This window comes from Phyllostomus hastatus, unplaced genomic scaffold (genome assembly GCF_019186645.2).
Source record: "Phyllostomus hastatus isolate PE091 unplaced genomic scaffold, TTU_PhHast_1.1 phas_scaffold_317, whole genome shotgun sequence".
Classification (NCBI taxonomy): domain Eukaryota; kingdom Metazoa; phylum Chordata; class Mammalia; order Chiroptera; family Phyllostomidae; genus Phyllostomus; species Phyllostomus hastatus.
Window position 1 is genome coordinate 27369846 of NW_025334023.1, and position 24284 is coordinate 27394129.

Genomic DNA, 24284 nt, shown 5'->3' on the forward strand with positions numbered 1-24284 from the left:
TTTGCTGCATGGTTTTAAAAGTTTAAAAAGACTGATCTGCATTAGGGAGTCTTAACTTCTGGAAGGGAGTCACAAAGCCTTTGGAGAATCCAGTAAAAACAAGAGACCTACTTCCCTGAAAATTGAGGGCATATGCCCACAATTCTGGGTGTAATTTCAGGGCTGAGCCTGGAATCTGGGTTAAGAATTCCAAAATAGGCAATATCTTTCTTTGTCAGCTAACGTAAAGAAACATTATTATCCCCTTATGGAAAAAGGGTTGGGAAAGAGTCAAAACATCTTTTTTAAGTCCCATTCCAAATGTAAGGAAAAAATATTTTCAACAAGTGAGATGTTGTTTGGGGAGAAATATTACTATTTCTATTAATAAAAGGGAGTGAAGTTGAAAACAACTAGTATCTAGATCATGCCTTGAATAGAACAGATAGTCAATAAATATCTTTTAAGTGAATTCATTTATTTTACATCTAGAAATTAAAAATTTCTTAAGCAAGATTTGGTGACATTAAAAAATAAGTAATATAAAGACTAATTACCTGCTTTGCAATCTCTCACATGGGCCAATTTTTCTCTGGTACAGGCACTTGAATCCATGAAATTCTGTCTGATTTTCCCACCTTTTTCTGTTAAGGTATATTCAGCATTACCAGAAGAAATGCCACTTCTATCTAAAATATTAAAAAAATACCGTAATAGCTCATATTTTATTCTAGTGATATTTACAACTACTATATCCAAAATGTATCTACAACCAAAACTCAGATTTTGTGGTGTTAATAAAACTGGCCCACATTGCCAAAAACAACCATGACCATACAAAAGTTTTCAGAGTAAAAATTAAAAATTGTGAATACATGGCATGTTTTGTTAGAAATAATGGACCCTGAGTTAGTCCTTCCTCATAATATTTTGGTCTTGTCTGATTCTCCTCTTGGCTCAGGGGAAGCTCTATCTCCTTATGTCCCACTCTGCAGCCACTCAGGGAGAGTAGCTCTCCCTTCTCCAGCTTCTGTGTAACACCCAGAAGACGGAGGGTGCCCAGACCAATCACAAGCAGGGAAACGCCCAGTACACTGCCATCAGTTTTTATGCTAGATCATTCCTTTGAGAATGAAAGTCAACAGTTCACCTTGGGGCATCTCTCTCACAGGTAGGTTCTAGAAAACATGAAATTACAATGCAATGACTATTTTCTGTTAAAATGAGTACAAAGAGATGTTGATTTTAATTTTTATTTGTATTTTTCCCATTATCACCATACTATTGTTCGTGTCATGAGTCCTTTTTCCATTTTGCTCAAACCCTCCACCTGCTACCCTCTCCCCACGTTAGCTGTCAGCCTGCTCTCTATCTATGAGTCTGAGAGATGTTGATTTTTAGATATAACTTTGGCTCTCTGAAGACAACATGAAAATACAAAATACAGAATATTATGATAGAGTGATATGACTCATAGTATGATGAATCACTAGAACTCTGACAGAATCGCTGAATGCAACTACTCCAAATGGCACCATTGCTTTTGCTCAAAACTGCTGTCCATGCCCTTCTCAGTGAAATCTGTGTCTCCTGGAAACCACAAAATTTACTTAATTTTTAAAAAGCTATCCTCACTAGATTATCCATATCATTCACTATTCATGGTTTCAAAAGATGTTGAATGGTTTTTAAAAATTCAATCTTCCATAAAATATTAGTTGCCAGAGAGAAGGGAAGGGGAATGGGGAGTTATTGTTTAGTGAGTACAGAGTTTCAGTTTCAAAAGATGAAAAAAGTCCTAGAGATGGATGGTGGCGATGGTTGCCACTGGCCTGTATAACAAAAAGTGGTTAAAATAGTAAATTTTGTGTTATATATATTTTACCACAGTTTTAAAAACTAAATACAAATTCAATCTACCCTCAATAGATGAAAGGTTTCCATCACTTGCTAGTGACAAGAATGTACAACGGACATGGAAATAAAGTCCCAAGGAGAAGCTGGGATAAGGTTTGAATGGTGGCAGTTGCGCTGTCTGAGAGCAGGTCTTCTGGGGGTACAGCTCACAGGAGTACTGGAGCAGGGTTGGAAAAACCCTGCAGAGCAAAAGAGAACCAGGCATAGGATGGGTGGAAGGACTGGTGAAACTAAGAGTCTAGAAGAACCTAAATACTTAGAGATTACATGGTTATTAACAATTAATCACTTAACTTCATGGTCAGAGCAAGGAGATGGTTAATAGATTTTAGCAGTGGTTCTGGGCTGAACTGTCGATCCCCCAAATTCCTCTGCTGGAGTCCTAACCCCTAATATCTCAGAATGCAACTGTATTTGGAGACAGGGTCTTTAAAGACATAGTTAAGTTAAAATTGTATCATTAGGATGGGCCCTAATCCAGCATGACTAGTGTCTTTATAAGAAAAGATTAGGACACAGACAAGTACAGAGATATGATGTGAAAACACAGGAAGAAGGCAGCCAGCCATCTAGGCCATCTAAAAGGAGGGAGGACTCAGAAGAAATGAACCCTGCAGAAACGGTGATCTTGGACTTCTGGCCTCCAGAATCATGAGACAGTATTATTTCTATTGTTGTACCCACCCAGTTTGTGGTACTTTGTCATGGAACTCTAGCAAACTAGTGCTTTGAGCATGCCAACTCACACAGTGTGACAGGGACAACTTGGAGCAGCATGTTGACAAGTATCCTGGCGGTAAATCTGAATTTACAGGGAAGAGAGCTACCATGAAGTGGTGATATCTACCATGGGTGGGGAAGGAAGAGGAGGCAGTGGCAGGCAGCACTCCAGATTTCTACTATGCCTGCAAGCTGATGGCACTGACATTTACATGTCAAAGAATTTTTAAATATTTTTTCAAAATTATTCAGTGGACAGAAAGAATCTCAAAACTAGCTTCCTAATATCTGTAGATTCCCAAATGCCAACCACTGTCAGCAAATTCAGCAGCAGACTCTATGTTTGGGATTCCCAAAGAGACACAACAAACACAGGGGATCCTTCAAGAAAAGGTAAGAATAATGTGATGCTCAAGAAGGGACCTGGCTCTTGGAAGGCACAGTGGAATCACTCCTGGTTCATTCTGAAGGAACAGAACTGAATGGCACAGAGTACTGCACTTACAAGGCTGTGAAGTCCTGCTTGTTCCCATGAAGCTATTGCTGGACAATGCTTCATTGTCACTGAGATCAGCAGATATAAGCTAAAATAGGCAAAAAAAAATTATTGGTCTGATTTCAGACATTAATACATAAATCAAAAGGTTATTACAAAATAAAAACCACATCATGTCCTAAGTCATTAGACTGACATGAGCTAACAATGTTAACAGGTAATGCTTGAGAGCTGATAAGAAATTGCCCATTCTGGAAAAAAAGAATATGGATGAGCTATAGTAATCCCCATTCATCAAACTTTAATTTTTGTGTTGTGACTCAGCAATAGTCGTTAAGCCCTGGAGGTATGAAGAGGCTGAGATGAGACCCTGGAGTCAGGGCACTCACCAGGGAGGTGGTCCAGATGGGCTGGACCTCATGCTTCCATGGCCCACATACATGGCCTCCAGTGTGAACATGCCCGTACAAAGCAAATAAACTGAGCCCAGAGCATACAGGTCACCAGTCACATGACGACTGTCCTGAATAAAGTTTTCCAAATTAGTTCATAAAATAGGTGAAGGGAACTATTAATACTCTTTTTTCTTTTTCAGTGAATTTGATTGGGGTGATATTGGTTGATATGTGATATGGGTTTCAGGTATACAGCTCCATAATATATCACCTATACATGGTACCATGTGCCTTCATCACCACCCATCCCTTCACACCCAATTCCACCTCTCCACCTCTGCTCCCAACTACTAAAATTTTCTATTTAAAAAAAATATTTTCTTTTTTCATCATAACTACTTTCTTTGTTCAAGAAGAAATGTATCTTGGCCTGCTAAAAAATGTGTGAAGAGAGGACCTTTTCATGACAGTAAAAGCATAATGACCAAACTACTCACTTGAAGACAATCTAAGAGATTGCTCCAAATACTAAGAGTGTGTGGTAATATCACTCAACTGTCGCTGATTGCTGATCTGCTGATCAATTGGTTCCAGTTGCTTAAGTCTATCTAGCAAGGAGCAGTACTCACAGCAGCTGATCAAGAAACACTGGTTGAATCAAAACCACATCTCTACCTGAGATTACTTAATTTTATATATGAATTAACAAAAGGAATCATATTAGATTATATGTGAAATAATGCTACTACTGAAGGCACAGCAATTTTTACCAAGAGACTTAAATGAAAGTCAAATAATTAAAATTCAGGAAGTAGAAAAGGACAGCATATTTGCCTCTAATTTTTAGTTCTCTTCCCTGACCAAAATATCTACATTAATGCCTCACTCAGATAAAATCCCAAAGGAAAAAATATGGGAAGCCCTGGGAAGATTCAAACCAGAGAGAGAAGATAACCCACTGCTTCCTAGGAGGGAGGAAAAGACGGATACAGAGGAAGGCCGATTCCATGAAGGAGACATATAAGAGAGCAAGACAATGCCAGCTAAGCATCGCACGCACCTTGGGGCTGGCCTGGGGACTTCCCACCTCCGTGACCCTGGGGCTGCGGTCGATGCCTCGAGCCCTAAAGCGGGCGCGTCCAATCATGTTTCCGAAGAGCCCAGAGCGACTTCTAACGCGGCAAACTCTCAGTTAGGGTAGTTTCTCATTGGCACCCAAAGGGCGCAGCTGCTACCACACGTTGCGGAGGTGGAGGGTCTCGGGTTCCTGGGCTGGAAACGCCCCGAGTATTGTGCGTGGGTGGAGGGAGCACGCACAGCCCGCAGGGTTTTCATGTGGAGGGTAGGGAGGAGCGTGCAGTGGGGTGGGGCAGAGCGGGGCGGGGTATAGTGCGGGGAGGGGAGGGGTAGTGCAAGGGGGGCAGCAGTGGGGCCCAAAGTTCCCTTCTCTTCCATCCCTTTCCCTTTTCTTTGCCCACCCCCCAATTTGTCATTATCCAAGTTACTAGTCTTTGTCCTTCTTGTGTGTATGGTTGCATAACTGTTACCTTTTCCAGTTTGTATTTTCTGCTTGGTAGTATGGGTAAGCAACTTTTTTTCATCTATATGATAGCTAGGAGTTTTCTATCCTGTGAATTGTTTTACATGCATTGCTGTTTTTAAAATTGGGCTTGCTATGTATTCAGTTTTGATTTGGAAGAAATTTTATCCTTTTTTTTTAACATTGCAAATAGCTACTCCCAGTCTACCAGTTGTTAATTTTGACTATGAAGTCCTTTAACCAAAATCCTTAATTTTGATGTAGTCAAATATACCAATTTTTAATTTTATGTTTTGTGCATTTTGGATCTTTTTGTAAGAAAATTTTTCCTGCCCTAAGTTTACAAGGATGTATATGATATTAAACCTATCCTTCAGGAATACACAGATACACACACAATCATATACATATGATGTGAGGAAGAATGGAACTTTATCTCAATATAGTGAGCCATTTTCCTCTAACATCTTTAATTAAACAGTGTATGCTTTTTGTAATGTTTGGTGGACCTACCTCTAGCAAATGGCAAACTCCTGTGTATATACCTAGATCTGGTCTGCGCCTTCTATTTCTATTCTGCTTGTGTATATCTGCTCTGCACTGGTACTTTTATCACTTTTTATGATCATTTCTTTATAGTATTCATAAAATCTGGTGGAGCAAGTCTTTACTCTTTGATTTTTTCAATTATTTATTCACAAAATGTATTCTTCCATATTAATTTTAAAATAAGTTTGTCAAACTTCTCTAAAAATGCTGCTCAATTTTTCATCAGCTTTGTATAGAATATATAAATTAATTTGGAAAGAACTGTCATCCTTATAATGCTATATTTCTTCATTTATTCAAGTTCTCTCTATGTCTTCCAATAGCATTTAAAATTTTTTTTATGAAAGTCTTGTGTGTTGTTTAATTTCTGGAAATTGTATAGTTTTTGTTACTGTGCACTGTACCTTGTTTTCATTATATATTCTTGTTAGACATTTGTATAGACATATTAAGTTTTGAAAGCTGATATTGTTTTTCAAGTTTGCTGAACTCCTTAGTTCTTATAGTTTATTTTTTGATTTCATTGAGTTTGAATGTAGGTGTACAGATCATCTACAAATAATAACAATTTTATCTAATCCCTTCTTATTTCTTTCTTTTTTTTCATGTTGGCCAAATTTTCTGGTACAATGTTGAAAGTTACTGTGATAGATGGCATTCTTGTCTTCTTTCTGATTTCAAGGGAACTGTCTCTGTTTTGTTTCATACTTGCTATAAATACCTGGTTGATAGTATTTATCATTTTAAGGAAGCTCCCCTCTATTCCTAGTTTTCAAAAATGATTTTAGTCGTAAATATTGTGCAGAATTTTATCAAATACTACTGTGGGTCTATCAAAAAGTTTGTGCTGAAGTTATAAAAGCACAGTGCAGACAGTTCCTGAGAGCTATTTGAAGCTCATAGAAGGAGCGGTAAGTGGGTAAAATGTGGGAGACGCATAGAGTGGAATACTAGGCCAACAGTCAGACAATGATCTGGAGATAGATTCAGCAATGTGAATAGATCTTCAACACATTGTGTTGAATGAAGAAAAAACAAGAAAAGGTTGAGAGGTATAATGCATGTACCTGGGAATGGAATAATTCTTTTCAAGTAAATATATATATCAAGGAAATACAAGGACAATAGACTGAACAGGAGTGGAAATGGGGGAAGTGGAAGAGAAAGAAAAATACAGTACAGGGTGGAACTTGCACAGACCCATGAGAATAGTGTACAACGAAATGAAGAATATGATTCATTCAACTTCCTGTATTTAGGCCCTAAAAGTGAATACATATAATAGCTAATGTTTGTTGAATACCTATAGTATGCTTGGCTCTAGGACAAACATTCTTGTCCCTAATTCATAGATGAGGAAATTGAAGCTTAAGAAACATGAGTGACTTACCTGAGGTGTTACAGCTTGTGTGACACAGCTGGGATCCCAACTCAGGTCTGTCTACCTCTAAAGCCCACACTATATTCACTCATCTCCCTCCAAGAAGGTGATCTACCTTACTTTAGATACTGCTCAAATCCTGTGTAGTATGCCATGCTCTGCCTTCTGTTTATTCCCCATCAGAATATTCTTTCAGCCATAATGATGGGAAGCCATTAACCATAATGGGAAACCATTAACCATAATGATGGCCTTGGGCAGAGATGGCCAGTCTCAGACTTGGCTGAATAAAGCCACTCAAATAAATAATACATTTTTAAAAAATGAATGAATTGGAAAGTTGGGGTGATCATAAACTGCTATATTAAAAAGAATGGGGAATGGAAAACAGAATGTAGACAAGAAAGCTGCTTTTGAAAATCTGTGCTTTGTTCCTGAGTAGGAGAATAATCTTTATCCCCGTGCTTCCCAAATTTACACCTCCTGGTAAATTTGACTTGCTTTGATGAGACAGCACTGCAGAGTGACAGAAAGGTTGAAAATGTATGTAAGTCACTTTAAACAGTTAAAGCCTTTCAATTTTCCAAATACTGGCTCATTATCAAAATCAGTAGTATTAATTATTTTCAATTCCTACCTTATTTACATTTTAAATTCTCTATTATGATTACTATAATGACATACAAATTAATCACACTGTGCTGTCCACATATGATTTTTAAAGGCTCTTATATATTCCCTGTATTAGGGAGGCAGTACAGAATGCTTACAAGTATACACAGGCTTTAGTCAGACAGACTAGAGTGGACCGAACTCCATCACTTACCAGTTTTCTGAATCAAGAAAATGTGCTTAATCTCCTTTGGCCTCAGTGTTTTCAACTGTAAAATGAGGATAAGATATGCCAGGATTTGTCAGCCATGGCACTACCCATGTTTTGGGCTGGATAATTCACAGTGTGAGGAGCTGTCCAGTGTATTACTGTTCACCAGAACCCCTTCCCTGAACATGCTCCATGCCTGCAGCACCTCCTCTAACTGTGAGAACCAAAAATGTCTCTGGACCCTGACAAATGCTTTCTGGAGGCAAATCGCCCCAGATTGAGAACTATTGAGATATGGTACCTCCCAAGGTTGTTGTGAGAAGTAGATGAAGTAACAATAATGATGCTTTGTACAGAGTTTGGCATGTAATAAAAACTGGATAATTAATTATTATCATAAGAATGTATGATGGACAAATTTTACAAAAATAAATTTAATATAAGTGTTGCCATATTTTATATTTTCAATCTTGTGTCAAATCACTTCATGTGCACATACAGGCTTGTGGTGTTGCTAATCCTAGATCACTCTTGTCTTGTGACACCCTTCACCTTTTCCTTTGCCCACATTTTATCTCCAGCCATTGCTGTGGTGATCAGCTGCACACAATGTAACCAACCTCAACTGTACAGTGCACCCCTGACTTCTGTCCCAGGGCTTCATTCACCTCAAGGGGGAAACCCTCAGCCAACGTGGGGTGGAAAAGTGTAGATAAACACTCCCTCTAACATTCATCAGGCAGACAACTTTGTGGTGCATTTTGTGGCTTCATAGAGGGTCCTTGTGTGACCAAGCATCAGATGTCACAGTGGTGATCAACTTAATAATGCACTGTTGGGTTGGCTTCATTCTTCCCTGTTACTGTCTTCCCAGTCCCTCTCTACTGTTCCTTACCAACACTTCCCCAAATAATCTACCTGTGTCCAAGCCCTTACCTCACGTTCTATTTTGTAGGGAACCTAGGCTAGCATTGTCCAATAAAAATACAGTATTCAGTCACTGAAAACATATTTCATGTCTACTGTGATTCCAAGCATTGGTATCTGAATTTTATCAATGAGGAAAAATACAACTTAAAAATTAAACTCATTCTGCAATCAACTACAAAATCGGTTTTTTCATTATTCAGTCCAGCAGCTGTAGCTCAAATGTTTTAATGATTTTTATTAGGGATACCCAGCAAATAATGACAATCTACAAGTACAGACATGTTCAGGTCAGCTAATTTGTTCAGTATCCATGGTTCCTACTTGTACATAATTAATTCCCTAGGCACAGGTGTAGATGGTGGAACACCGGTGAAATGAGTGCATCAATGGCGTTGCCTTCTTTGGACCTTATTTCAACAATACTTGCTGAATTAATTTTGAACAGTCTCACTTTTTAACTTTTTATTTTGAAATATATTACATTTACAGAAAGTTGCAAGACTAGAGCAAAGGATCTTTCGCCAAGATTCAGCAGTTATCATTTTGACATATTTTCTTCACTATTTTCTCTCTTTATATGTATATATTTTTCTGACCCAATTACAAAGAAGTTGTAGACATCATGGCTTTTGACCCCCTAATATGTTAGTATGCATTTGTTAAGAACAAAAAGATCTTCCCATTCTCTTATAAAACCACAATACAATCACAAAATTTAACATGGATTAAACACTATTGTCTGATCTACATTCCATAGTTGAATTTTGACAGTTGTCTGTAAATGCCCCTTAAAATAATTTGTTTTGTTATCTAGAGTACAGGTAGGTCAGAATAATTCATTGCATTTGGTTATCATTCCTCTCTACTCTTCTTTAATCTGTAACATGAATAGTCTTGTTCTCCCATTTTTTAAAGCACAAATTGTGAGAAATACATTTTTAAAATGTACAGAGAAAGAAAATCCCCGTCGTGCACTGGATGTTAACTGCTTAACCACTGTGATGGCACTCTTTCAAACATATTGCCCACCTTCTGGTCTGCAGTGAATGCTCTAGAGGTCAAGTAACTCCTTCTGGAGAACTGACCTTGCAAACACTGAATATTTTGTGCTGTCCAGGTATTTCTGTTTATCTACATGGACCACCTTTGTTCTCCAGGATGGATTGAAGGTTCCTTATGGATGTACAAAATAAAACAAGAGGAAAATGGCTACAATGGAGAGATTCTCTATTTTCTAGTTCTTCCCTAGTTCTCTAGCCATTAGGTTTGCACTTTCCTCCCCCAGGCACTCTCTTTCCCTGGGGAAGCCCAGCCCTCTCAAGCAGGAAGCCCCACCCCAATGACCACAGAGTGGCTTTTGACTTTCCCTCTAAGTACTAAGTACTTTTACCTTGGGGCACCTTCTCTAATATATTTTTTAAAACATTAAAAATTTAATCTCACAACTTAGATGGTATAAAAATGAATATGTTTTTGATTTTTGTCTGACATAATACCTTCACTTAGCATAATACCTTCTAGGTCCATCCATGTTGTCACAAATGACAAGATTTCATTCAAAAAAGAATGCTGCTAAAGATTGCTGCTAAATTCCATTGTGTATCTATACCACATGTTCTTTATCCATTCATAGAAACAGAGACCAAAGGGATGGTTACCAGAGGGAAGGGTGCAGGGGATGGGTGAAAAGACGAAGGGAATTATAGTCAATAATATTGTGATAAGTTTGCACAGTGACAGATAATTACTAGAATTACTGGAGTAATAACATTGTAAGGCATAAAAATTTCCAATCACTATATTGTACATCTGAAACTAATATAACTAATATAATATTGTGTACTAATTATGTTTAAATTAAAAAAATAATTCACTAACCTCAAGAAAATTTTACATGAATATATTAATATTATGTATTTTCTGTAAAATTTTTATCTTCTGCTTTTAAAAGAAATTAAAACATTTTCAAGCACCCCAAAAAGTATTGTGAGCCTTAGGCGTTGTGCCTACTGTGTCTTATGCATAAGGCAGCCCTGCTCTCACCCCATACCCATTTCCCACATTGAGCGATGTGACATGGAAGCATATCAGGGGCTATAGCAGGAAGGTCAGGGATGGCCCCGGATTCCTAGTCCCCACGGATGTGTGCAGAAGGTGTGTGAGGATGGGCCCCAGGCCCAAATCAATAGCTAAGGGTACTTGTGGGTCTGCAGGTCAGATTTCCTTTAAGGTACTGCCTTCTGTGTTAGTTACAGGTATGTCCACTTGTTTAATCACAGAACCTGTTAGAATAGTACATGCACTTCTCCTAGGGACAGCTATAATATGGGTGGGGGCAGTACTGCCTAAACTCATATTGGGAGAAGAAATATTTCCTTAATTATCAAGCTTCCTCCTCCTTCCCTGCATGTTAGTACGTCTCCCATTACTGTGTAAAGTTGTCTTTGGATTCCAGCTCTGCCTTGGAGTCTACCAGAATAACAAATGAAGTCACATTCTCTGAGCATTGTCTACTCACTTTGTTACTCCACAGAAGGGCTCCAAATTTGTAACTTTAGTAAGTATTCAATTTAAGCTTTTAATTTTCTCTGGAGGTTGAGATGGAAGGATATGGTTCATTAACAGCTATAATGTAAAAGAGCATTACCAGGAGTCCATAACATTCTGGCCTAAGATTTACAAACTTTGGACCTATTTACATAAATATGAGGAAGCGAGAGTGTAAGCCTCTAAGTGTCCCTTGGACTCGGCTCCCACTAACTCCCTTACTGAACTCATGTCTCAGACCACTCTGCCCCAATATGCCCTATTGTCGTATTTGATGGTCAACCAGATCTTCCCAAACAGTTACAGTAGCTGAGATTTTTTTTACCATGATGAAATTAAATGTGATAAGATTCCATGTAACTGAGTCTAATCTTGTTTTAGCCTGACATTATGGTAACATTCACTAGACAAAGAGCAAGTCCGTAGACACAGTGGAGCTTGGTCACTGCGGGGGATTTCCCTGGGGTGAGTGAGGGGAGCAGGGAGCACGGCTCTGACAGTGCGCCCCAGCTCCAGCAGGGCTGCTCTGCTCTAAGCTGTTTCGTATATTGCGATTCTACATGCACTTTTGTTTGAAAATTCGATTTTTCCTCCTGAAAAAAAAAGGTTTGAAAGCCACCACATAGGCTTTTCTCTTACTTTAGGAAAAGAAACTACCTAAAAACCCTATACAAAGTTTAAAGATTTAGAATGGCAGTATTCCATCCACCCGAACTCAGGTAGTGCACTCCAAGAGAATCAATGCTAGCTCTGCAGTGACAAGCTGTGTGAACATTAGCAAGTAACACAGCCTCTTAGTTTTTCTATAAAATGGGGATCGTAAAACTTTTACGCACAAGGAGTGTTGTGATTGGGAAATGGGATAATGTACGTGGCAAAGCAGCCCATTCAGAGAGCAGATTCAGTGCAGTTGACCATTTCTCTGTGCTCCCTGTCCCGCTGAGGGAAGCCTCCATGTTCTCTCCCTGTAAAAGGAATTTCTTTCCTACCCTATGGTTCAAAACCCATTTTCTCTTATTTGAGCTCCAGCAAAGATAAAAGATGTTGGATATCATTCTGAACAGTGAGTATATTAGAGAAAATTATTTTATTTGGTTACTTGTTTATTTTCTGTTTCTTCCATATAGTTCCACCATGAGGACTTGAAATTTATGTGTTTGCTACTTTATCCCCAGAATGAATCAGGGCCCAGCACTTGTTAAAGTACTTATTTGATGATTGAAGATGCTTGAAGACCATGAGAAAATTCCCCCTTGTTTCTCATTCTCTGCTTTATATTGTCCTATCATTTCATGCTTTTACATAAAGAAATGTCATTCCAAATCTTTAATCATCTTTTCCAAATGACTCACAACTTATGAAAGCAGAATACAAAATCGCTATTCTGATACTTTGTAATACACAGAAATAAACTTGAATCTTACTTACTAAGTGCAACTTGCTCGCTGCTTAGAGTCTAGGCCCTAGACAAATACACTTAATAAATAAAGCAGTATATTATAACCATAATCCCAAGAGAATGCAAATGGAATTTCAAGCAGAATGGCAGGTTGCTAAAGGTAATGTCTAAATAATTGTGGCTTGTTGTGTATGCTACATGCTTACAGAATTTCTAGGCAATAAAGGGCCTTGATAAATCTTTCAAGAAGGAACAGAGTATGAATAATTTCCAAGAGTACTGTATAATACTTTTGATTTTATTATAAAACAATGAAAAAAGTTTAGAGTTATTTTAGTCATTCCAGAGTACTGCTGGCAAACAGTTTTCAAATAGAATGAGGCAGAGATAATGAGTAAAGACATTCCTTTTTTTGGATGTGGGGGCACTTCAAGGGGAGTTTATCTGTTAAGACTGGTGGAAAGAATAAATATAATACAGAAAAGGGATTTTTTGAAATTGGAAACTGAAAATGGCATCTAAATTACCGAGGACTTTCTGTTCAATTATATATGGAGCATGGTAAATAGATGCTCATTTAAAAGTGTACTAAGAAAGCTCTGGCCAGTATGGCTTAGCTGGTTGGAGTGTCATCCCATAGACCAAAAGTTTGTGGGTTTGATTCCCTGTCAGGGCACATACCCAGGTTGTGAGTTCAATCCTGACGTTTCTCTCTCTCTCTCTCTCTCTCTACCTATCTTTCTCTCTCCAAAAATGCAATGAAAATGTTCTCAGGTAAGAATTAATGAAAATAATCAGGTAAATAAGTGTTGAGAGTATCACACTTGTATTTTTCAGAAAGAATACGAAGAAGACTTAGTTTGTGATAAAGGAATTTCAGTCCTGACATGTAATCCTCTGATTCCTCAGATGCTCTACTGACAGCTTGCTTTGTTTTCCTCTTAAATTCTGTGATTCTGCACATGATCTAATACATCTATGATATATAACTTTATTACAGCAACACTAATATGTTAGGATTATCTGTCAGCAGGTCCGTATCTTCCACTAGAACATACATTTTTTGAGTGCAGAGTCCTTGCTTGAGTGTTACCTATACCCCCAAGTTCTGGGCATTCCTGGTCCTGGCCACAGAAGGCAGTGAAGCAGTGTTTGTGTTTGTTGTTGAATAGTCCCTTTCTCCCCCTTTTAAAAATAATTCAGATTAAATTTTTAGCACTCCTGTTCAAATAGAGCATGACATTTTAGTATATTTAGGTAAGACTCGATTATTTCTAAAAAACATTAATTCAAAGATCTCAAAAATCCAACCCTTTACCACTTAACTGGAAATAGTTTTATAATAGGGTTCCACATGAAACTATTAAGTGCATTAAATGTACTGAGTCCTTTAACTATTCTTCAAAGAGTCAACTGGTGATTATGGCTATCTAAAACAAACACATTTCTCTAATAGTGGATATTTAGTATAGTTGAAGTATGCCGACTGGAAATTTTTAAAAAACTGCAATCAATGTATGAATGTAATTTTTCCAAGGTGAAAAAGAAGCATTCATAGGAGTTCAAGAAGCTGTTGTAATGAATCAAGAGAGTTTTATATTTCTGCTGAAATATTAGTTTATTCCTTGGGAAGTCCCTGACTTTCCCTGTCAGTGAGTTCAGACTTCTTGATTTCATTCTCCATTTACCAACAGTTGCTGCGTTTCAAGCTGGAACAAAGGTCTCTTTTTGGAAAAGTGGCATTGAATGGTGGCTTTTACACCGCTCCCTCCTTCTCTGTGCATATGTTCCTCCTTCATCCCACCTCCTTCATGGTCGCTGAACCTGTATCTTCCATCTCCGTTCTTCTAACCTTGTTTTCTCTTCAAACACTTCTTACTCACTTACCCCAATGTATTTCCTTTTTCCATTTTTCTCTTCACTCCCCATCTATAGTCACCACCTGTTCTACTTTGTAGTCTGCTTTTGTGTTTACTCCTTTGCTACTGAATCCTCTTTATTTATCGTCTCTCTTCTACCCTCAGCTGGCCACCATCATTTTTCAAAATCTGTAGTGAAATGAGCATGTCAGCATGCGTGTGTTGAACGGAAAGCAGAGAAAATATTCAGTGCTTTTTTCCAATTCCTTATCTTCCCCTTTCAATAATTTGAGCACCAGCTGTTAGGAAAGATGCTTCTGCCAACAATAACATACCCAGGCTTTATTCCACCTCTTTAAAAAATGGCATTTTTTTTCAGTTAGTGGAAAGGAGCTAGAGACGGTTCAGAGAGGACATCAGGGCACTTAGTAAATGAGAAATAGAATGAGTATATAATTTATGCCCTTGGAGATGAGTCAGCAGCAAGAAAGACAAGAGGATGAGCTGAGGAGGACCTGGTGCAACTCAGAGGAGGCGAAGCCATCACATTTCTGTTACAAACCTGAAACCAATGAGTTTACAAAACCGTATGACCAAGAAATCCCATGTGCCATGGTGAAACACATGAATGCCTGGGCATACACATGATAAACAAAGAGTCATTTTCCATCTCATTACTTTATTTTGTCAAAATAACCCGAACATATATATATATATATGTTATTGATTTGTTATAAGAATGTGTCACATAAAAGCCCCTGAGATATAATCAAGAATGACTTGAAATGTATTCAATGCAATTATTCACTGCACTAATTACCAAGGATTCATTTCCCTTCCCTGATATCTAAAGTATGTGACACTAAATCAGAATCTCCCTCTCTGGTGCCTGCTTTTCTGGCAATTTACTGCTGTGCAGTAAGTCATTTACAGGCTGTAAGGAAGGCACAGTAGAAGGTGAATTAGTTCTCAAAACTCTAAAATGCCAGTTTGTAGAATGATAGCAAGTGGAGCTGAAGGTCCCAAGAGAAGACCTTGTATAACCCCCTCATTTTGCAGTTCAAGTGACTGAGGCTCAAAGCAGTTGTGACTTTGCCACTACTGCTATAACCTTAGGCGAGTCCCACAATGAGTGTGGACCTCAGCTCCTCCTTCTGTAAAATGGGACTGGTGATACCACAGCTATCACCTTCCAGGTGCTTCCTACATGCCAGACACTGTACAGAGTACTTTAAGTGTGTCTTATCTAATTCTCCCAATACCTCCATAAATTTTATATGATTACCTGCAATTAGTGATGAATATCAAAACACCGAAAACTTAAATAATTTTCCCAATATAAGACAATTAAGAAATCTTGCAGGGCTGGTCTAGGCAGATACACCCAGGGATATCTGCCTCTAAAATTTTTAAATTACAATCTTTAAATTCCTTCTAAGAAACCCCTGTCCTATAAGTTCTCAAATTCCTTATACCTCGAAAGTCTAGAACTGAGTTAACAAACTATGACTCGGGTCAAATCCAGGCACCAAATTTGTTTATGTATTGTCAGTACAGATTATGTATACAGCTGATGCTGTACCACAACAGCTTAGGTGAGTAGTGGCAGCAGAGACTGTATGGCCTGCAAAACCTGAAATATTTACTTTCTGGCAAAACCTGAAATATTTACTTTCTGGCCTAGAGCCTTGAAAATGTAGAGCATTCTGTAACTGTATAGCACTTCACAAAGCTCCCTGGCGCACATCATCACATTTAATCCTTGTTTTTTACGGACATTCATGCATTATAAAGGAGGAAGCTTAAAACTCAGAGTTTAATCAGACCCTGCCTAATAAGGCCACAGGGGCAGAAAGTGGCAGAACCCCATACCCAGGTTCTGACTTCAAATTGCAAGCTCTTTCCATGAGGCCACCCTGTCTCCTGTAGATTACTGCCAGGGAAGGGCTTGGAAACTGGAAGGACCTGTGAATACTGAAATTGAGTCAGACTGTCTTCCTGATGCAAATATCATTCCAGGGGCACTCATGCAATTAGAGTCATCAAGTGCTAAAAATATTGAACTTGTAATAAGTGTAAGAAAAGCTTATACATTAAAGGAAGGACATGACAATCCTAGAAGACATTTTGAAATCTATATGATGCATTTATATGCATTTTGTATCAATGCTTGTGAAAATTTAACCTGCTCAATTTAAAATATGAAAAATAAAATGCCATAAGATGAATTGCCATATTTCTCTTGCTCTTTGATGAGATTAGCCTTAAAAAATACTCTGTTGTACACCCAAAACTTTTCAAATAAATAAAAATGCAAGTATACCTTCTTCGTGCTAAATAGTTAATAAATATGTGGTTAGTTTTAAACAGACAATACTAAGGACAGCATTAATAAGATAATAGTTACTTATTTAACTATGTAACTTAACCAAAACCAAAACAAAACAATTTTTCTTTTTGCTTGGAATTCAATTTCACTTCCAATTCTTAAAATCAAGCTAAAATCCTGGGCAGATTACATTAAATCTCAATTCAAAAGCAGTTTGTGAGATGATTGTGCTTTTCATAGTCAATGAGATAAGAAAATCTGAAGAACTACTAAGGAGGAGATGAAAGCGTGGTAGGCTGTCATATGTGGCACAAATGCCTAAGCCAATTCATATTGCTACACAGATTTATTTTCAATATGTCATTATCATGTCCTACCATCACAGATTTAACACCCTTATTTACTGCTTTTTAATTTTTTAATTTCTTTTAAACAGGATAGAAATCATCTTACAAGATTTAGTTCTTTCTCTCACAATCTTTTTCTTAAGAATTACTGATAATCTTAAAATTTATTTGACAAAACAATTTTTTTGAAGAAAGCATAGGTGTGTCTACAGTCTGCAAATTCAAGTTCAATCTAAATGGCAATGATGACTTTTGAAATAATAGGCTTAGCTTTAGGGATTCATTTGGGATACATGATAGGAGGACCTTTTTATTTCAGATATATTCTATAACATACCTTGAAATTTAATTTTAACATGTAAATGGATATGGACGTTCCCTGAAATCACTATAGTGAAAGAAGGAAAAATACATAAAGCTCTTCCTCATCAACTCAGTGACTACCTTTACCTATTTTGTTTCCTTAAATGCTCACAATGAGCTCTGAAGTATTTTCCTCCCCCATTTCACAGATAAGGGAGCTGAAGCTCAGGGTTATTACTAATTTGCCTAAAGTCACAGTGCTGGAATTCAAATCTAAGCCAGATTACCTTCAAAACCCAAACTCTCTCTCACTGCCCCATGTAGATTCTCAATAAAACCAAAATCATTGGCCAATATCTCATAAAGACTCATTTTAAGGACAGAATTTTTCCTGTTTCTTTATTGGCTGGCTGATACTTTATCATTATAATTCTGTCCATGCTATAGTATTTTAATAAGGACATTTTATTCACGGATTTTAATTCTTCCTTTAAAGGTTAAAGAGAATTGAAGCACTTTGTGGATTTTAATGAGCTTTTAGTGAGTCTACAAGAAATGCAGAAATAAAACTATGATTCAGCTAATTGTAGTAGTCAAATACAAAATTACTATTTACAGCAGAACCCTGTGTAAACCTAATTAATCTTGGACCCTACCCACAATAATTAGTCATAGATAATCTTTATTATAATAAATCAAAGAGAAATATAAACTATTATTTCAGGCTGTGAATCAACTGGCTTTCTAATAATTCATTTTTGACCTATATCACTAAGAATGTCCCTTTAAACAAATAGGTTCTGTCAGTTAATGTACCGAAGTTCACTGATTACTTGTTGGCAGTGGTATACTTTAAGAGCCTTAAAGAGAGGGACATTGCCTTACATATTTTTGTTTTTCCTGTGGTACCTCAAGTCCAGCTGTTTGGCACAGAGTAGGCACACAGTAACACCTACTGAATATGCTGCCCAAACAACTTTTTTAGTCAATGCACGTATTTTCAAACTTGGTCCCACGCACAGTCTCATGGGCATTGGAAATGTGAGGCTCCATGTTCTACTATGCAGACTAGGAGGGAAACCTGCTGGCCCCAGGGGGAATTGCAGGTTTAACCTTTAAGGAAAGACAAGGAACATCAGAGACACTAATCTAGTTCCATTCCCTAGCAACTAAACATTTAACAAGAAACTGACAGATAGAAACAAGCACTGCTATTAACAGACACCATGATGATTCCATAATACAGTACAATCTCTTTCATTGTTCTGCAGACAGGTAATGCCAGCATCCCTATAGCATTGATATTCCAGTTTAAATTTCAGGTCCAGTAGACATAAAATAAGTAATTTTGTGGAAAGTGGCACTATGGCTTCCTTTTTTATCTGTAAACAGAGTCTGTGTTTCTGGCAAGAGGGGAGACGTTTGCTTCTGATTTATTTTCACATCTGTAACTTTAATATGCGTTTTAAAAAATCCAGGTTATAGAAAAAATAGACAAGAAATTAGTTAGGGTATGATTATTCACATTGTACAGGGATTCTCCATAAAGTTTTATTAAATACTGAACTACCCCTAGGGCAGTTCAGTCAAGATGTGGTTGAAAAGCAGCTTTGTGTAGAGAGGTACACATATATTCACCTTAACTCTTCTCCAGGACAATCCAGCATCGTGTTTCCATTCATGGGACAGGGGAACAAACATTACAGTCAACGAATTCTTGGATGACCCCCTCACCTTTGTCAGGAGCTGAGGTTTTGAGGAGTTCCACCAACAAGGAGAAAGAACCCCTTGAGGCCACAGTCACATTCACAGCAAGGCTCTTTCTAAAACCAGGGGTTTGCCGCATAAGGGCCCAGTGAAATGTGAAAGGAGGGACAGTGTGTATGACATTGTACTCAGCACAGGCCACAGATATGACTTGTGGCAGATGAGGAAATTCAGAGCAACTGACTCAATGGTTTCTTGTAGTCAAGTAATTTCTTCATCTCTACACTGGTTAGTTACAAGGCGAGGAAGGGCCCCTTCACTCCTGAAGAGGGGGCCCAACTGCTACTTGCCCAAACAACATTAAGAACAGAACTGGGTCTTACCCGCCCAGTCTCTGTGCTGAATTACACTGGCAAATCACCTTTTTTTCCACTAGTGAAACCTTAGTCCCGTGATTTGTCATTCAACGCGATGCACGGCAGAGGATCTAAAAGCTGATGCCTTGACCTCCCTGGGTTACACCCAGGGGTATATTGCTTCACCGCTCAAACCAGCGAGCCAAGTTGCGTATGCTCTGGGGCTGGTCCCTGGCCCTCTGCACAGCCTGGCAGGCCCGGCACCAAGGCTCGTCCCAGAAGGAGGTGATGTGCACGGCATAGCTCCGGCGCCAACTGAAGTAACGACGGTAGACAGCTGGATTTCGGTCGAGGAAGAGCAGGTAGGCAGCCAGGGAGGAGGCATTAGGGAAGTCGTCTACGTGGATGAAGGCACCTCGGGGCACAAAGCGCTCATAATTGGCACGGTTGGGGCCCAGCACCACTGGTACGGTCCCAGCTAGCAACGCGTTGCGCCAGAGCTTCTCGGTGATATAATCCTGATGCTGGGAGTTCTCGAAGGCCAGGTAAAACTTGTAGCGGGCCACCGTGTGTAAAAGCCCGATGTCAGGCACCGGCCTCCGGGTCCCGCCCTTGCCAAACACGTCCACGGACACGTGCTGCCTCAGCTGGTGGTAGTAGCGGACCCGGGCCTGGCGCTCATCCCAGTTGCTCACCACCCAGGCCACCAGCCCCCGTTTCCGAGCCAGTGGGGGGACCAGGCCTTGTGGCTGGTCGCTGGGATGGGTCCTGGGATAGAGGTAGCCATAAGGCACAAAGACGTCTGAGTCAGCCCGGTAGGAGAGCGTCCAGTTGAAGAGGTTACCTGCCAAGCTTCGTAGCCCTGGGGAGTGGGAGGGAGACTCAAAGTTCATCCACACCCAGCGCTGGCCCGGGGGTCTGGGGCCGGACGCGGTCAGGGCTTCGGCGGTCTCCTCGTCCAACACCCGCAGCTCCAGCTCCTCTGCGGAGCGCACCCGGACACCCCAGGGTGGGGGCCAGTCCAGGGGTCCCTTCACGAGGTCTCGGTGGTGGAAAAGCACAGCCTGAGCTTCCCCGTAGGTGGTACGGTCGGTAAGCAGGCGGCAGCCGCTGATGTTGAAGCGCATCCAGCAGTCGGGGGGCGGCCTTGTGGCCCTGTCGCGCCCAGTGAAGGGCTCCCACCACAGCAACACGCCCACTGGCCTCGGCTGGGCGTCGGAGGTCCAGGGCAGCGGCGGGAGCTGCCCCCAGCAGGCGTAGGCGACCAGGACTGTGCACACCAGGCCAGCGGCCGCCAGCGCTGAAGCGGACCGTGGCAGACCCCGCGCTCCGCGCCGCCGGCAGGCCACCGGGCCCCACGGCGCCCCCATGGCGTGCGCAGGCAGAGCGGCCACCCCTGGCCGAACGTCCGCAAGCGTGGAGCAGCGGCGGCCGCTCTCATACTGCCACTGCGGTTCTAGCCGTCGTTGCCGCTCGCAGCCACCCCTGGATCCGGAGAGGGCGGTCCCGGAATCCCAAGGCCCTCGGATTCTGCTCCCCTCCCCGCAGCTCCCCGAAGGGCGCGCCGCCAGCGCCAGGTGAGCAAGCCCGGCACCCCAGCCGGGCGCCGCTCTGCCCTTCCCCTCCATAGCTCCCCCAGCCGGACTGGGCTGGCCGAGACCCGGGCGTTTCCTGCCGCGCCGCTCACTCCCCTCCCCCTCCTTTGCTCCCGGACTGCCGGCTGCGCCCCTTAGGCTCATCACCGGTTACTCCGTATCCCTTCTCAGGGGATCCCAGGCCTTTCTGGGCAAGCCCACCGCTCTAGCCTAGTGTCCGGGCCTGCCCGGAGCTCCTTCCCAGATAAGTTCTGGGGCTTAATCGCTGTGGCCGGGGCGCGCGCCTTCGAGTGAATAGGAGCAGGGCACGCGACACCCTCCGAAAGCCGCTGCGGCGCCAGAGCCCACGCAGCCACGGAGGAAAAGTGAGCTGGCAGTGCCCAGCTTCCTGGTCGAACGGAAGATCAGAGTCCACTTCCTCCCTCACGGCCCTGCAATGGCCAGCGACGCCTGCAGGAGAGAGTGGTCCCGAGAGTCGTCGGTGACCTAGACCTTGAGACCCAGAAATTGTGACCTATCTAGACAGGACAGTTGTGCAATCATCTCCCCTCCGTGCACCACAGAGGTTTTGCATTTTGTGAAACCAAGTTTTAAGGTGAATAGTTAAAACCTACTGCCATCAGAACATCCCCTTTGCTTACTGTCCCAGCAGAGAATAAAACGTTTTCTGAGCAACGGAAACATGTTTTTTCCTTTGTTCCCACACACACTTCTGACGGCCTCAGCTCACAGCAGTCTTTGGACTCAGAGAGCTTCCTGCCTATTCAGTGAGGTGAATGAATGAACATCACCAGTAATTTTACTAAGCACTTAAGAAACAATTTCGGCATTTAAGATTATGCAAAATACTCTGGACTATAAACTGATGACCAAAAGAAATATTGTAGCACGAAAGTTTAGGATATAAGGGATAAATATCGCACTGGCCTCTCCAGGTTTATCAATGAGAAAACAATGGAGACATCTACATCTAGAGTCACTTGACGAATTCTTTCCCCTATGGCTTGAATTTGGATTACTGAATTTTGACTTTTGCTTATGTTATTAAAAGTTTATTCAGTGAAATTCTAAATAGGCTGTGGATGGGCTGCTGACCTGGGGAAGCAGTTTTGAGAAAACATTTAGTAGACCACAGCTGTGTATTAGTGGTGCCCCCCCTCCCCCAGTGCCATGTCAGTTACAGGATGTTAGGGGAGCAATAGACTTTCTGGGAATGGGGCCAACCTGTCGGAGGTGTTTGATGTTACACATACAGAAAATACACTTGGGTTTGCCATTTGGATTTTTTGTGAACTTTTTCATTAAAAATCAAGTCCAGATTGTAAATGCTTCTTTAAAAATGGTTTCTGGTGGCACTGCCTGCTGGCCTGCAGTCACGGTTTGGGAGCTGGGTGGACAGCATGAGGTGCTCTGGCTTACCTATCAGCCCGGTGTCACTCTCCTACATGCCAACACCTTTTAAAATGCTTCTATTTCTTTAAATTTCATAGAATCATTTTCAAGCTAGTTAAGCAATATGTCATTGAAATCAGGAATTTCAGTGATTCTCTACTGTTATTTTTAATGAAAACAAAAACCTGTAAATGTACAAATAACTTTTTTCAACCAAATGAAGGAAAGGAATATTAGCCTTTCTTTTTATGCAGTTCAAAAATCTACATTTGTGCACATTTCTCTTCCACTTTAGTTAAGTAGTACCTCATAAATAGAGCCTAACATTGCATCCAGTGCATGATAGGTAGGTATTTGATAAATGTTAACCTGCTTGTTTGCTTCCTCCCCTACACCCAGTTTTCCCTTAAGTCCTCCAGATATTCCAACTAAGCCAACTTTTTACTGGCAGAATGGCTCAGATCTCATGAATATCAATTGCCTTTGTGTCCACTTACCTTGGATGGGTACAAGACCACAAACTACCCTATTTTAGTGTTACCTAGTGTGAGGTGTAGGGGAGGGTGTGCCTGGTGGGCAGGTATGGCTGGATCAATGGAACCCAGTCGTGATTTCTCTACAAACTATAGTCACACACCACAGAAGGACAGTTCTGTCAATGATAGCTTGCATATATGGCGTGGTCCCATAAGATTATAACATCTGAAAAATTCCTGTTAGTGACATCGTAGCTGTCATAAGGTCATAACACAATGCATTACATTTGTGGTGACCCTGGTGTAAACAAACATACTGCACAGCCAGTTGTAAGAATGTGTGGCAATACAACTATGTACAGTATGTAATGATAATAAACGACTATGTTACTAGTGTTGGTATTTCCCGTATGATACATTTTTTCCATTTCACAAGCATTTTATTAATCAGACGTCCATCAGCTTGCTCAGTTCAGAGAAATAATTGCTGCCAAGAGCTTTCGAGAAGCCAGGGGCCTGGTGCCTGTGCCCCCTTCAGGAATCTGGGTCTGCAGGCCATCCATTGAGTCACAAGTGACAGGCAGACGTGGTTGCAGCCACACACACTGTAAACTCATTGGAGTCCACCGTGGAGTCTCCATTGGCATCTAGGTCCTTGAGCAGTTTGTCCATAGCATCCTTGTCCTGTACACTCTGCAGGAAGCCCAGGAGCTCCTTCTCCAAGAGCACCTTTAACTCCCCCTTGCTCAGGCTCTGCTTGTTGCTGTCTGTACCCCCGTACCTGGCAAAAACCTCCCCAATCATGGTCATAGCCAACCCCAGTTGTGACATGGTGCTGGGGGCATGGTTGAGGGAATTTCTTCCTGGCGGCTGCTATGGCTGAGGGAATGCTCTACACTACTTTTTATCATTATTTTAGAGGGTACTATTTCTGTTTATTAAAAAAATGTTTGTTGTAAAATAGTATGCTGTGTTATGCTGGCAATAGTCTCACCCATCTCTTCACCCTGTGTGACTGCATTGTTTCCCTCTGATTTAATCTTGTGTTGTTTTGTACAGTAACATGCTATACAGGCTTGTAGCCTAGGACAATAGGCTATAGAAGCTAGGTTTGTGTAAGTACACTTTCACGATGCTCACACAAGGACAAAATCAACACATTACTTGGAACACTTCTCCATTGTTAAGCAGCATAGGACTGTAGTGATTAAAGGTCATAGGCGTTGATTTATTCACAGGGCAAT

General features: G+C 40.6%; 2 protein-coding genes across 5 annotated transcripts in view; both read right to left on the reverse strand.

Annotated features, from left to right (window-relative positions):
• PIWIL4 (piwi like RNA-mediated gene silencing 4) overlaps positions 1-24284 on the reverse strand; it is a 65723-nt gene that overhangs the window by 38626 nt on the left and 2813 nt on the right. The window contains exons 1-3 of one of the 4 annotated variants that reach the window (XM_045818090.1): positions 4568-4835; positions 3122-3200; positions 537-668 (exon numbers count right to left, since the gene is read on the reverse strand). In XM_045818090.1, coding sequence (XP_045674046.1) covers positions 537-668; positions 3122-3200; positions 4568-4654 — 298 coding nt within the window. In that variant the 5' untranslated portion in view covers positions 4655-4835. Of the gene's footprint in view, positions 1-536; positions 669-3121; positions 3201-4567; positions 4836-24284 lie in introns of those variants that run through there. The other 3 variants (XM_045818091.1, XM_045818092.1, XM_045818089.1) reach the window with 3 other exon arrangements.
• Positions 15198-21537, reverse strand: FUT4 (fucosyltransferase 4). Its single transcript, XM_045818093.1, has one exon. It carries the CDS (start codon positions 21314-21316, stop codon positions 19760-19762), a length of 1557 nt encoding a protein of 518 aa, XP_045674049.1. The 5' UTR covers positions 21317-21537; the 3' UTR covers positions 15198-19759.